At 65.8% G+C, this 14,499-nt stretch overlaps 1 protein-coding gene across 1 annotated transcript; it reads right to left on the bottom strand.

Moving 5' to 3' along the window:
- Nucleotides 1-1,777: 1,777 nt before the first annotated feature.
- On the bottom strand, nucleotides 1,778-10,566 carry NOP53 (NOP53 ribosome biogenesis factor). The gene is made up of 13 exons (XM_054009756.1): nucleotides 10,334-10,566; nucleotides 8,977-9,041; nucleotides 7,978-8,062; nucleotides 7,362-7,573; nucleotides 6,300-6,370; nucleotides 6,091-6,186; nucleotides 5,720-5,824; nucleotides 4,894-5,067; nucleotides 3,900-4,075; nucleotides 3,441-3,507; nucleotides 2,530-2,606; nucleotides 2,084-2,140; nucleotides 1,778-1,858 (listed from the first exon to the last, which is right to left on the bottom strand). The coding sequence occupies exons 1-13, from the start codon at nucleotides 10,549-10,551 to the stop codon at nucleotides 1,852-1,854; spliced, it is 1,410 nt and encodes a 469-aa protein (XP_053865731.1). The 5' UTR covers nucleotides 10,552-10,566; the 3' UTR covers nucleotides 1,778-1,851.
- Between the last annotated feature and the right edge of the window lie 3,933 nt (nucleotides 10,567-14,499).

Here is a 14,499-nt window from a genome sequence, read left to right as displayed (position 1 = left end):
TTAGCACCCACGAGGTGACACCTCATTCCCAGTCACGCCTCTATTAATAACCACCAGTGTGTGAGCAGAGCAGGGCACGAGGAAGGGGCTGGGAGCCAGGACTCCTGGGTTCTCTCCCCAGCTCTGGGAGGGGAGTGGGGTCTAATGGTTAGAGCAGGGGGCTGGGAGCCAGGACTCCTGGGCTCAATTCCCATCACCTCTGATCTGTGCACGTGGCCAGGACACATGCGCCCCCCTCTGGCATCTGAGCATCCCATCACCTCCCCCTGGGTGCAGGGACCCCCCCCCCAGCCCAGGGACAAGACGCCCGGCCTGCCGGACCACCTGGGCGCGAGGGGGCGAAGCTGGAGGCTGCAGCTGGCTGGGGTGGGCGAGGCAGCCTGCCCCCTCTGGAGCCCCCCGCCCCTGTGCATCGTGGCTAGCATGGCCCCAGGGGGAGAGCCCCCCCAGTGCATGGGGCTCGGTCCCCAGGAGTCCCTGCCCAGTGCTGGCCGGGGGGAGCTGGGCCCGGCCCCCCTTGGTGGGCACAGGGTCGCCAGGCCAGGCTGGGGCTGTTTCTATTTCGGTGGCAGCTGGGAGGAAGTCGTGGCCCACGACATCGAAACTGCATTAGGGGCCTGAATTATGCATGGGAGCCGGGACGCCGTGTCAGCACGTCCCCCAGAGCCAGCTGCTGCGGGCGCCGGCAGGGGAGTGGAGATGGGCAGGGAGATCCCCTCGCTGGTGGAGGGGGGCAGCGTGGGGGCGGGGTCACACCAGGCAGCAATAGACCCCCCCCCAGCTAGAAATCTTCAGCCACTGTCCCCTGGCCAGGGGAGGGCCCTGGGTCCATGAAGCAGACTGGTAGCATGATGGGGGAAACTGAGGCAGAGAGAGGGGACGTGGTCACATGTGACAGGGATAGAACCCAGGAGTCCTGGCTCCCAGCCCCTCCCTGCTCCAACCACTAGACCCCACTCCCCTCCCAGAGCCAGGCAGTGGTTTGTTATTGTAGGGTCTTCTGCAACAAACAAGAGGCTCCCCAGCAGTTCAGCGGCTAACCCCAGCCAAGCAGCTCCTGGCAGGGCCACGCCCCACGGCTCCGCAGGGCCCAGGGGAAGGAGGGGCAGCAACGCGGCGCAAGGAGGATCCGGCCGGGAACCCAGATCTGTAAGCGTCTGTCTCCCACCCCCCACCCCCACCCCCCCGACCTCAGCAGGAGCCCGGGGGAGACGCCGAGGGGTCTCTGGGCTTTCAGACAGGGTGTATGGCAGGATGGGGGCCTCCCTGAGAGCCAGGACTCCTGGGTTCCTCCAGCAGGGTCCAGTCAGCGGCAGAGGCGGGGAAAGAACCCAGGAGTCCTGGCTCCTAGCCCCCACTCCTTCCCCCGGCACGAGCTCTCGGGAGGGGCAGAGAGGAGCTGACGGGCAGCTGCCGCGGTGGGAGCTGTGAGCCAAGCGGCCTCCACAACAGTGGGGGGGGGAGAGACTCTGTCCTGAACAGAAGCCAGATGTTGCTAAACCAGGCGCGTCTAATCACAGCACTGGCCCCCTGCCAATGCCAGCCCCGTGGTGCCAGCGGGCAGCCGCCGTCCAGCCCTGGATCGCAGCCACGCCGAAACCGGGCAGCCGGCCCCCAGCCCCCCGGAGGGACCCGCTGCCCCACATTTCCACCCCCCCCCATATTAACGCCAAGACCCCAGCCTCACGCCACAAGCCCTCGGCAGGTGCCCAGCAGGGGGGTCGAGGCAGGACGCGGGGGGTGCTAGGGGCCTGGGCAGGCAACGAGGAGTCGGAGCAACGGGAATTGCCCAGGGCTTTAATGAGATCGTTGGTACAACTGGGCGCAGCGAGGAGCCGAGGGGGGTCAGGCCTACAACCTGCAATGCAAAGCAGAGGGCGGTTAGGGGGCGCAGCCGGGGGGGGGGGGGGGGGGGGAAGGGGACAGGAACAGGGCATTCAAGGAAAATGCTGCTGATGAAATACCAGAGACCGAAGCCTTTATCCCCAGAACGGGGTAACCCCAGAGAGAGGGGCAGCCCTGCCCCCATCTCCACCCCCACCCAGCGCCCCCAGCCCATGGGTCCCCCCACAACCCCACTCACGTGACTTCGCGGAAGGCCCTCTTCTCCACATACTTCAGACGGTATTTCCTCTTGAACCTGGGGGGGGGGGGCGCGCGACGGGGACAGGGGGGTTAGTTCCCAGCCACAAGGAACGGGGTACAGGCCCCTCAAACAAACCCACCGAGAGGGGGAGGGACCCAGGATGGGCCCTGCCTGATTTCCCCCCCACTAACCCTCCCCCCCCCCAAGCCAGAGCCCGATTTGGAACCTGTGGGGGAGGAACCCGGCCCCCCCAGTGCTGGGTCCAGCATCTCAATGCCCCATGCATGGCTAGAGACGCCCACGCTGCCCAAACCGTCCCAGGGCATCAGCCAACGGGTAGGGACCCCCCCCCCCCGGGGCACGTGGGGGTTAGGAGTCTCCTGCCAACCTCCCCCCTCGCGGAGCAGGCCCAGGCTGCCTGGTGCCCAGCGCCCCCCACTCACTTGGCGCGTTCCCTGGGCTCGATCAAGTTTCTCTTCTGCAGGCTCTTGAAGCGGTCGCGCAGGACGCTGCCCTCGGGCTGAGCGAGAGACGGGCAAAGCCGGTCAGAGCCAGGGGGCGTCCGTCTGTGCCTGGCTAAGGGGAGACTGCCCCTCACCCCAGCCTCAGGGCCCGGCCCAGGGCTGGGATGCCCCCCCAACAGAGCTTCAAGAGGCAGTGTGGGGGGAGGGGAGGCCCTCAGAGCAGCCAGATGGGGAGACCGAGGGAGCGGATGGCCCCCCTGGAAGAGTTAGAGCGCTAAGCCACCCCCCCTTCAGCACCTCCCCTGCTGCCGCCCCCTCTCCCACTGCCCCAGACTGCGGGGGGGGCCACGGGGCAGAGAGGAAGCCAATTCCTGTCCCACCAGACACTCCATCGGCTGAGGTGGGGGAGCAGGGGGGCACGGGGCCATCCGTGGGCACCCTTAATTGAACAACGGGCTATAAACTCTCATGCTTCAGGGCAGGAGCCAGCTGCCAGCCACGGGGGTCAGGCAGGAATTGCCTCTGCGGGCAGGTTATCCCATAATCATCCACTGGGGGGCACCTGGCACCAGCCCGTCAGAGGCTGGGACCGGACTGGATGCACAGGACACGGTGCCCACTGCCAATTGGGTCACTGGCCTGTCTGTGTGCACCGGACAAGGAGGCGGCTACGTCTGGTGCCCTCAGTCCCCAGGTCCTTCCCCACTGGGCAGGTCCCGGGAAACCCCAGGTGACCTTCACATTCCCAGCATGCAGTGCTGCGAATCCTCGTAGCGCAAGGATGGGTCTCATCACGGGGCACCAGCGTCTGCTCCACCTCCCGAAACACCGAACCCTGGGGGCACAGCCGCCCAGGCGCCAGGGAAATGGCCGCTGGCCCGGGCACCCACCTTCAGCGTCCGCAGGGACTCGGCCAGCTCCGTGCTCAGCTGCACCTCCAGGTCAGGGTCTTCGTATCTGCCAGAGAGAGACCCCGGGGGGTGGGGGGGAAGGGTTAGAAGAGGAGCAACCCCCCAACATGTGTGCCCTGAAAACAGCCCCTGCCGGAGCCCCCTTTACGTGCCAGCTCCCTACACCCGCTTCACCCCAGGGCCCCCTTCATACCCTGCCCAGCACCCCCAGCTCCCCATATCCCCTGGCTCCCTTTATACCCCCGCCCAGCACCCCCAGCTCCCTGTTGTACCCCTGTACGACACCCCCCTTTAGCTGTCCCCTGCATACCCTGCCCTGACCCCTCTCTCGGGTCCCCAGGGGTCCAGCACCTGGGAAATCCCCGCCCCTTCCCCACCGGAGAGCCGTGCCCATGTGCCCGCCACGCTGAGAGAGACAGGCCCCCCCGCGCCGCTCACTTGAGCCTCCCCAGCCGCCGGGGCTTGGTGGCCTCGGCCCGTCTCTTCGCCAGCCGCGCCCGCCTCCGGCGCAGCAGCTCGGCCTCGCGCCGCTTCACCTGCAGCCGGATGGAGCGGAGCTGGAAGAGCTCCTGCCGCCGGCACCGCGCCGCCTTCTCGCCCAGCCGCCGGGCCTCCTGCAGGGACCAGAGCGGGTCAGATCCGGCGTGGCGTTGCCCCCTGCCCTGGTCTCCACACCCCGCTCCAACCGCTAGCCCCCACTCGCCTCCCAGAGCTGGGGAGGGAACCCAGGAGTCCTGGCTCCCAGCCCCTCCTGCCTCTAACCCACTAGACCCCACTCCCCTCCCAGAGCTGGGAACCCAGGAGTCCTAGCTCCCAGCCCCTGCTGCTCTAACCCACTAGACCCCACTCCCCTCCCAGAGCGGGGGGGGGGGAATCCAGGAGTCCTGGCTCCCAGCCTCCCCTCCTCTAACCCACTAGACCCCACTCCCCTCCCAGAGCGGGGGGGGGGAGGGACCCAGGAGTCCTGGCTCCCCCAGCTACCAGTGCTGCATCTCCCCAGAACCAGCTGCTAACGACTGCCCCTCCCTTATGCCCCCCCCAGAGGAGAACCCCAGCGTGGGGGTTGGGGGGGAGAGCCGGGCTGAGCCGGTGCAGGGAGCAGATGGCGGCAGCCGGGCGCAGCAGATGGCCCCGCGCTGCAGCGCCGAGAATGAAGCTCGCTCTGGCACGGGGCCCAGGAGGCCGCGGACAAGCCGCTTCTCAAGGGCGATCTGCAGCCCCAGGGGGGATCAGGGACCTGCCTCCCGGGGAGCCTGGCCTGGGGTATCCCCAGGCAATGGCAGGGGGCTCGCCCCAGTCATCCTGCCCCATGGGATCATGGCAGAGGGCACCGGCCAGCTGCCATCCGCCGGTTGCTATTGACGAGGGCTGGATTACATCGGGGGCGTATCCCAGCCCCCCACACAAGCGGAAACCAAAGGGAATTAGGCACCAGGAATTTGGCTTCCTTCTCCCTCCTGCGCTGCTGCTCCGTTTTCTTCTCACGCAGGGGGGCCAGAGGTGGGGGGGCCCCGGGGACTGGGGGCTCATCGGGCGCCTCTTCCTCGCCCCCCTCGTCAGCCGACTCTTCGAGCAGCCCCTCGCACTGCTCCCGGAAGGCCGTCTCCTGCGGGCAAAGCGAGCAACGGCCGTGAGACAGGGACAGAGACTCGGGGAGGGGAGCAGGGCCTAGGGGTTAGAGCGGGGCAGGGGGGGGGGGAGGAGCCAGGACTCCAAGGGGACATGGGCTGCAACCCCCCAGGTCTCTAGGGAGCTTCGCGGAGGGGGGAGACGCTTGACCCTGAGCTACCAAGGCTGCTGGGACCCTGGGGGCATTGCGGGGAACCCCGGAGCTCCCCAGCCCGGCGTGGGTGGGGAACGTGGTACTCAGCGACTGGCACTGCAGGGCATCGGGGCCGCCCGCAGCGACCGGGAACGACAGGGCCCCTCCCCGGGTGGAGGCTGGGGGTTCCCCGGCACGGGGGTGGCTGGGCGGGATTCCGGACAGTGTCCCGCAGGCCGGTCCGACCCCTTAAAGTGATTCCCTAAGAGGCTAAATACAGCGGATGGGGGGGGCGAGGAAGCCACCAGCCAATGACAGGGGAGGGCTGGGCACATGCCCTTGCACCTCCCGACTCCAAGGCTGGGGGGCAGGACGGGGGGGCTGGCCGCGTCCCCTCTGCACCTACAGCGTGGGGGGCCCCGGAGCCCCCCAAGCCGGCTCGGCACTGCCCGCTCCCCAGCCTGGCCGGAACGCTGCCCCCCCCGTGGGCTCTCACCTGGGTGGGGGCCTCAGCCGCCGTGGGGAAACGCAGTTGCCTCTCCAGCTTCTCCTCGGCCCTTTGCCGTCTGAGCTCCACCTCGTGGGCCTGGAGCAGCAGCGCCTGGGGGGAGACGCGGGGTCAGCGGGAACAGCTCCCCATGCCCCCCAGGACCTCCCCTTGCACCCCCACCTCAGCAGGGCCCTGGAAACCCCCCCCCCATAGACCTCCGCCCAGCCCTAATCACCATGGGGCAGGAAAGCTGCCCCCCCAAGTCCACAGTGGGGCCGCAAATCACACCTCCCCACACAGCCGCTCCATTCCCAGCATGCATTGCTGCAAACGCTCCAGGGGCAGGCTGAGCAGAGGGGCAGCCCCCTGCCCCCTACCTGGTGGGCCTGGAACGTAGGGTTGTAGGACCCCCCCGCGGGGATGACTTCCACGGCCGGCAGCTCCGACGGCTTCTTCTCCAGCCTGGCGGGGCGCTGAGGAGAGAACGCGGGTGAGCCAGGAGGGGAGGGAAGGGTCTGTCCACCCCACCCCCCGCCATGTGCCCAGGGCGTCCGTGCCCACCCCCAGCAGGGCCCCCCGCACTCACCCGCACTCTCTGCTTCTTGGTCTGCTCCAGGAACCAGGCGTCCTGCCCAGCCAGCGGCCGGTCCAGAGGGTCTGCCGGGAGAGCGGCACCGTTACCACCAGCCCCACAACAGTACCACCCACGGAGTCGGTGGGGCCTAGGGATCAGAGCGGAGGCCACCAGGACACCTGGGTTCCAGCCTAGCTCTGGGAGTGGAGTGGGGTCTAGGGGAGTGGGGGAAGGGGGGCTGGGAGCCAGGACTCTGGGAGGGGAGTGGGGTCTAGTGGGTTAGGAGAGGGGGGCTGGGAGCCAGGACTCCTGGGTTCTCTCCCAGCTCCGGGCGTGGGGTCTGGTGGTTAACGCAGAGGGGAGCTGGCGTGACACCACCTTCCTTAAGGGGGAGATCCAGAGAGACCTGGGGAGGGTCCCCCATGCTTCCCCCCGGTATTCCCAGCTCTGAGGAGCGTCCCAGCCCGGCAGGGGACACGAGTCTAGGCCACTCGGGGCGATCAGCAGCCACCCTCAAAGTGGGGCGGGGGGGAAGGGGGCTCCATTTGTGTGGCGAGTTTCCTGGGTCTCGGGCAAACCCCCCAGCAAGCAGGCGCCTGCAGCAGCCAGGCCTGGGCCCCAGCGGGAGCACTGAGCGCCGGTGCCGGAGGGCAGAGCCCGGTGGATCAGGCCCCCGGGTATGGAACAGAACCACCCCACGGCTGGGGGTTGTGCTGAGCTTAGCCAAAGTCACCCCCAAAGATGGGAAACCGTGAATCTGGGCCGGCTTCAGGCTAGAACCCAGGAGTCCTGGCTCCCAGCCCCCCCACTCTAACCACTAGACCCCACTCCCCTCCCAGAGCTGGGGATAGGACCCAGGAGTCCTGGCTCCCAGCCCCCCATTCTAACCACTAGACCCCACTCCCTCCCACAGCTGGGGATAGGACCCAGGAGTCCTGGCTCCCAGCCCCCCATTCTAACCACTAGACCCCACTCCCTCCCACAGCTGGGGATAGAACCCAGGAGTCCTGGCTCCCAGCCCCCCCTTTCTAACCACTAGACTCCACTCCCCTGCCACGGAGGTTCCCTGCTTACTTGTGTCCGACCAGATGTCGTAGAAGCCCCCAGCCGGCTCGGCTCCCGCACCCTGGCCATGCGAGGCCTCTGCTGTTGCTGGCCGTGCTTTCTGCAGCCGGGCCTGGAGGAGGCGCTGCTCTCGGGGCACCACGCCCCGCTCCGCCAGCTTCTCCCGCAGCCGCTGCTTCCGTTTCAGCTTCTTCCCGTTGGGGACCTGGTGGGCCAAAATGCTGCCAAGGGGAGTGGGACAGGATGAGGGCGGCTTAGGCCTCTGGGCCAGCAGGGGGCGCTTGGCCTCCCTCGGTGTGAGATGGACATCCCACCCTCCCCTCCCAGCGCCAGGGATAGAACCCAGGCGTCCTGGCTCCCAGCCCCCTGCTCCAACCACTAGACCCCACTCCTCTTCCAAACCCAGCACCCAAGCTTCTGCGTTGCTATTATCCCAGTTTTGCTAATGGGGAAACTGAGGCACGAAGCACTGAGACCTGCCCAGGGTCTCCCAGTCAAAGAACCATCCACGACCCACGTGGGGACGGCTCCCCAGCCCACCATGCTACAGTCTACACATGGGAGAGACGGAGAGCCACCGATACCGTCCCACCAGCCCAGCCCCCGCCCCGGGCGGGACACTCACTCTTTGGGAGGGGGCACCTTGGAATCTGGCTGCAGGATGAGGTCTATCCGCAGGGGCTTCTCTCTGCCTTGGTTCAGCTCCCGGTCTGGGGAGAGGAGGGGAGACACGGATGGACGGGTGGCCACATGCTCTGCAGCACCCCGGGGACGCAAGGATGCCCCAAATGGCATTGCCCCCCCGCCACAGAGTATTGCGTCTCATCAATCCCCCCCCCACCTTTCCCTGGCACTCGCCATCTGTCGAGCTCACAGCGCCATTTTAACAATGGGGAAACTGAGGCACCAAGAAGGGGTCACCCCACAGCAGCGTTTGGGATTAGAACCCAGGAGTCCTGACTCCTACTCGAGCGCTCTACTCACTAGGCCACCTGGCTTCCCAGTATCTTGTGGGATTCCTACACCCAGCCCTTAGCGCGTCCGGACGGCCCCAGCGCTTTCTCCAAGCAGCCCCCCCCCCCCCCCCCCCAGTTCGCTACTCATGATGAGCGACTTGCTACCGACCCACGGCAAAGCTTCCTCAAGCTGCTTGTGATTTTGGGGGCCCCCGATTCCAGATGCCTTAGGGGGCTTGACGTTCAGGCTGTGCTGAGTCTCCCCCCCGCCCCAGGCACCCCAAGACGTGAAAGCACACGTCGCTTCGGAAGGCCTCGGCCCGCAGCTGCCGCAAGCCAGAGGGGAAGGTTATGGTAGCATCTAGAGATCCCAGTGGAGATCAGCGCCAGGCGCTGCACGCAGCCCCTGCCAGCGACAGAAGGGGAAACTGAGGCATGCAGACAAGGGGACATGCTCAGGGTTACCCCAGCAGGCTGTGCCCCGCAGGGATCCCCCCAAAGCTGGTGAGCAGAGGTTGAGCCCCTCTGCTGAGGCAGCCACTGGACTCTGAGGGAGCCCCCCATCCTGGTTCTCCAAACGGGGGGGGGGGGGGGGGGGGGGGCCTGCCCTGCTGACCCAAAGCACAGGGACCCCCACAGCACTGGCTAACTCCCCCCCACTCCCTCACCTTTCTCCTCACTCCCCGTGTCCAGGAAGAAGAGGCTCTCGTCTGGCTTCTCGGCCACCAGGCCCCTGGGGAGCGAAGGGGAGAGATGCCCCGTTACTCCCACATGCTGGGGAGGGACCAATGAAGCCCCGATCCCCTCAGCAGGTCCAAAATGCCCCCCCAGTCCAGACCATAGGTGCCCACCCACCTCACAGCTCCCCCCTCCTCATCCTCACTCTCAGACCCGACCCCCAAGGGCCCCCCCATCAACTCTCCCCTAGCCAGCCCCCCTTTTCTCCTCCCCAAATTCTACCCATGTCCACCCCCCTCTCTAGACCCTCCCCAGTCCTACACCCCCCCCCCCCGCTTCTGGGCCCTCTTGACACCCCTCAGCAGCCCCCCCCCCCGGCACCTATGAGGATCCTTGAGGTCTCCCACCCACCTTTGCCCCCAGATTCTCCATCACCCCAAACCCATGAGATCTTCTCCAGCCCCCCCCCCCATCTTCCCCCCTTCATGTAGCCTATCTTCCACTGACACACACCCCAGGACCCCCCACATCCCACACCAGCGCCTATCACCCACTCTCTTACCAGGAGCCCCCCAGCTCACCCCACAAGGCCTCCCCACACCCCCCCAATACTCATCCCCAACAATCATGGTCTCGCCCCAGCCCCTCGCCCCACCAGGGGCCCCCCAATGCTCTCCCTTTCCCAGAGCCCCAACTTCCTCCCTCCTCTGCCCCAATCCCCCCCACCTGCCCCCTTTCCAGCCCCCACCTCGTCTTCCTCCCAAGACCCCTCTCCCTGCCCAAACCCTCCGCCCCCACTCCCAGCTCCCCCGTCCGAGCCCCTTCTCCCAGGACCCCCACGTCCCTCACTCCCTCCCCCCTTCCTCCCAAGTCCCTCGCACCCCTCATCGCCCCCCCGGCCCCCACATTCCCCCTGGCGCGCCCCACTCCCCTCCTCACCCCTGTGCACCCCCCATTGCCTCCCCACTCCCCTCCTCACCCCTGTGCACCCCCCATTGCCTCCCCACTCCCCTCCTCACCCCTGTGCACCCCCCATTGCCTCCCCACTCCCCGGCACCCCCCACTCCCCTCATCACTCCTGTGTGCCCCCCATTGCCTCCCCACTCCCCCCATGACCTCTCCGACGGCCCCCCACTCCCCTCCCCCCCCATGGGCCCCAGCACCCCCCACTCCCCCCATGACCCCCCCCCACTCCCATCATCACTCCTGTGTGCCCCCCATGACCCCCCCGGCACCACCCCACTCCCCTCCTCACCCCCCCGGCGCCCCCCACTCCCCTCCTTGCCCCCTAGAGCCCCCTCCCACTGCCCTCCCCCCCCGGGCGCCCCCCCTCGCCCCGCCCCTCACCCGGCCGCGCGCTGCTGCAGCCCCACGTCCTCCAGGAAGGCTCCCAGCTCCCGGCCCAGCTGGGCCTCGGGCCCCCGCCATCGCTTCCAGCTTTTCTTCCGGTTGCGGCTGCCCCGGGCCCGCCGCTTGCCGGGGGCGCCGGGATCGCGGGACCCGGCCCGGAAGCCCAGGAAGCCCGAGGCGGCCGCGCCGCTGCGAGCCTCCGTGGGCGCCGCCATCTTGGTAAAGGAAGGCAACAGCGGGCCGGAAGTGCCGGTTAAATGACTTCCGGCTGGCCCCGCCATCTTGGTATAGGAGAAAGATGGAGGGCGACGGCGGAGGGTTTTTATACGCAGATTCCACACTCCCTCAAAAAAAAAAAAAAAAATCCCCGCCTTCCATGGCACCACCGCCCCCTCTCCCGGACAAGGGGAACCCGGACTAAGGGCCGATTAATTTTTGGGTCGCTGGATTGGTATCGGAATCAGCAGATTCGACAGCCAAACCCATCTTGGAGACGCTCAAGAGAGCAGGCAGGCTGCGCAGGGGGCAGATGTGGGGCTGGGGGCGGGGGCTAGGAAGTAACATCTGGAATAGGGCGGGGGAATAATGGGGCTGTCATTGCACCTCCCAGCCTGAGCCCCTTCCCAGCGACATCGGTATCAATCCAGTTTCACACCCCTCCCTCCATTTCCCGCTGGGCATCCAGATTCCCTGGTGAAAATCCAGATTCATCCCCAGGTTCCCTGGTGGGAATCCAGATTAATACCCCAGATTCCCAGGTGCAAATCCAGATTCATCCCCACCCAGGGTGACCAGAGCTCCTGATTTTATAGGCACAGTCCTGATATTTGGGGCTTTGTCTTATATAATCTCCTATTACCCCCCACACCCTGTCCCGATTTTTCACACTTGCTGTCTGGACACCCTCCCCCCCCCCATCGATTTCCCGTTGTAAATCCGGGTTCCGTTCTCCATGTAAATGCAACTTCACAATTCACTCTCCGGTCAGCCACGAGGGGGCAGGACCACCCCACTGGTGCCGCTCTCCTAGGGCTGGGCTTTGGGTGGGCCCGGGGCCGTGATTATATTTTTCCTGCCCCTCGTTAATGGTCGAACCGTTTTCATCAGAGATTTTCCACATTTGGAAATGAAGAGAGGAGGATCCCCTCCCCCCCGCACACACACCCACGATGCCTGATTCCGTTTTCACTGACCCAGCGTAACTCCCCGGGCGCCGATTCCCGTCTGCCTGACTCCGGTGTAAATCAGGCGTGCGGGGTGGTGTTGCCTGGGTCGACTGGCGCTGATGGGGGCCGTGTCTCTGGCAAGGCGGGGGGGAGCGGTGTGCTGGGGGGGATCTGCAGGTGGTGTGTAAAAACCAGAGAGCGGGTCGTCCCCCCAGAACCGCCTGGCTGCACCCAATGGGGTCAGGGCTGCAGGTAGTAACAGGACATTGACAGTGTGAATCCCCTCACCCCCAAAAACACATGCACGCACACACACACACAAAACTACTTCCGGCTGGTCCCACCAGAACATGCACACACAAAGCACAGAACACACACGCACAGACCCACACAACATGCACATACAAAAACAAAACACATGCATAACATAACATGCACACACAAAACACACACAAAAAACATGCACACAAAATATGCACACGCAAAACATACATAATATGCAAATACAGCACATGGCCATACAAACCACATGCACACAAACCATAGCACAAGGACAGACGCACACACACCACACGTGCGCACCTACACACACACTGCTCAGCCTCTTCAGAAGCAGTGGATCCACACACACCCCGCCCTGGCTGCTTGCTGTTTTCTTTTAACAGCTAAGGCTTGTCCTGGCCTCACCCACAGCTGTTTTCCAAAGCCAGGGTGGCCTTTCTCCCCCCTGGGGCCTGCATCTGCCGGCACTGGGGGGGTGCGTGGGGGTGGCACGGAAAGGCGGGGCTGCCCTTTCCCCCCACACGTGTGTTTCACATCCAGACGGGGCTTTTGAAAACTGTAACTATTGGGGCGAAAAATCCAGAGAACAGGGTCTAAAGGGAACGAATGATGGAGCTGTGGCTAACGCACAGGACTCCTTGGTTCTGTCCCCAGCTCTGGGAGGGGAGTGGGGTCTAGTGGTTAGAGCAGGGGGCTGGGAACCAGGATTCCTACCTCTGACTATCCGTGGGTCCTTGGACAAGACCCCCCTTCCCCTTCTCTGTATCTCATTTTCTCCTCCAACAAGGCGTCCTTTATCTGGGGGTCAGGGCCCGTGTGTGCCCAGGGCCATGACTGAGCAAGGCTGGGAACGTGGCCTGGCTGGAGGGGATGCAGCAGGGTGAAAGGGACCAGAGGTGCCTCTTGGCTTTAGCCTCCATCCCCCGCTGGCCCCAAGGGAGGCGCTGGCAGGGTCCTGGGGTGGGGATGGAGGGTTTGGAACCCCTCCCCCCCCCCCGACACACACACACACACACACACACACACACACACACTTTCCCCTGCATGGACACCCCTGCACTCCCCGCCAGCCCGGCCCTCCCGTCTTTCCCAAGCCACGCTGAGGAATGCAAGTTTCCCTTGGCCAGGGCTCCTGGGTCCTGGCAGCCACCCAGGGGGGTGAGTCACCGGCCAGAGACGCGCGCTCCACCCTGTAGTGCAAAGGTGAGGAGGGAGCCGAATACACACACACACACCCAGGAACACTGCCTGTGCCGGACAGTCTGTTCCCGGGGCGGCTCCCCATCAGCGGAGCTGCAGGCTCGTCCGTCCCCCAGCCCAGCCCCATCCCGCTCCTGCCCAGGGGTCTCCACACTGCCCAGGGGATGGCAGATCGGGAGCCGGGGAGCAGCCTCCCACCCCCCAACTAGCTTCTGGGGGCTGAGAATCTGCCCACAATGCACAGCTGCCCCCCTCGCCCCCCATCCTCCCCCTCTGCCTGGCGCTTTGGTCTAGTTCTGCCAGGGGGTCAGATCAGTGAGGGGAGAGGCAGGATACCAGGGTGGATGGGCCCATTGGTGGCAGGGACAGGGAGGGGGAGGAAGTGGGGGGCGGGAATGCCGGGCAAGGCAGGCCACAGGGCTGATGGGGGTGAGGGGGGTACCTGGCTGACGGGCCCCAGGTCTGGCGCAGGACAGCAGGATCCCGACACAGAGGGCCAGGCCGCGGGCTGCTAGCCCCACTCCGATTCCACACGGCGGCCGGCTCCGGGGCCGAGCATCAGGGGCCACGTCAGTGGGTAAATGCGAGATCTCTTTATTGCAGAAGGACCGATATCAATACAGCCCCGGGGGCAGAGGAGACGACGCACAGAGAGTCCTGGAGCCCGGCTCGCACACACCGAGGGAGAAAGACCTCCTGGGGCTTCAGCTGGGCTCAGGCCGCGCGTTCCCCGCAATGGGCCAAGGCCAGGTCCCAGCCGTATCTGACCCTAGATCTGGAGGGACTGTAATGACCGAGGCTGGGAGAGAGACGGGGCCTGCAGGGGGAGCCCCCCAACCTGGTCACCTGACCAGCGCTGCATTAGCCCCCCCATCCCTCCGACCACTATCCTGCCCCCGGGGTGGGGAACCGAGGGCCTGAATCTCAGTTGCCCCATCCGAGCACTTGGGGATGGGATGGCCGGGGGGCAGCTGCTGTAAAGTGGAACGGCCTAGGGGTGCTGTGACCCATGCTCTGCCCCCAATAGGCCCTGGTTAAACCGCAGAGTAAATGAGCGTTTTGCCATAACAATACCAAGGGGCTGCCCCCCCCCAGCGCATGGGAGGGGGAGCAGTGGGGTGTGTTGGGGGCATGAAGCGCAGGGTGGCTAGTCGGATACACGGGGTCCATATACACAAAGCATCTGGCTGGAGGGGAAATTTCCCCCCGGATATGAGTCACAGACCCACTTCCTGGATGGGTCTGAAGGGGCCTGATCGGGCTCAGACGGGGCGGCTGGCCCCCCGCAGCGTGAGTGCATTGCATGGCTGGTACAGTGCGGGGTGCAGTACCGCCTGCTACCACTAGGGCGGGGGCGTCCAGCGGGGCTGCAGTCCCCTCAGTGTGTAATACCCCGGGCTGCCACCAGGGGGCAGGCGGGCTGCAGGGCCATACAGGGATAGGTGGGGCTAACTGGCAGGCCCTGCCCCCTGCTGATAGAGGGGTTGTTACCTGCAGCCCTTCCAGCTGTTTCGA

Source organism: Malaclemys terrapin, chromosome 20, assembly GCF_027887155.1.
Source record: "Malaclemys terrapin pileata isolate rMalTer1 chromosome 20, rMalTer1.hap1, whole genome shotgun sequence".
NCBI classification, from domain to species: domain Eukaryota; kingdom Metazoa; phylum Chordata; order Testudines; family Emydidae; genus Malaclemys; species Malaclemys terrapin.
This window is presented reverse-complemented; position numbering and strand designations above follow the sequence as displayed.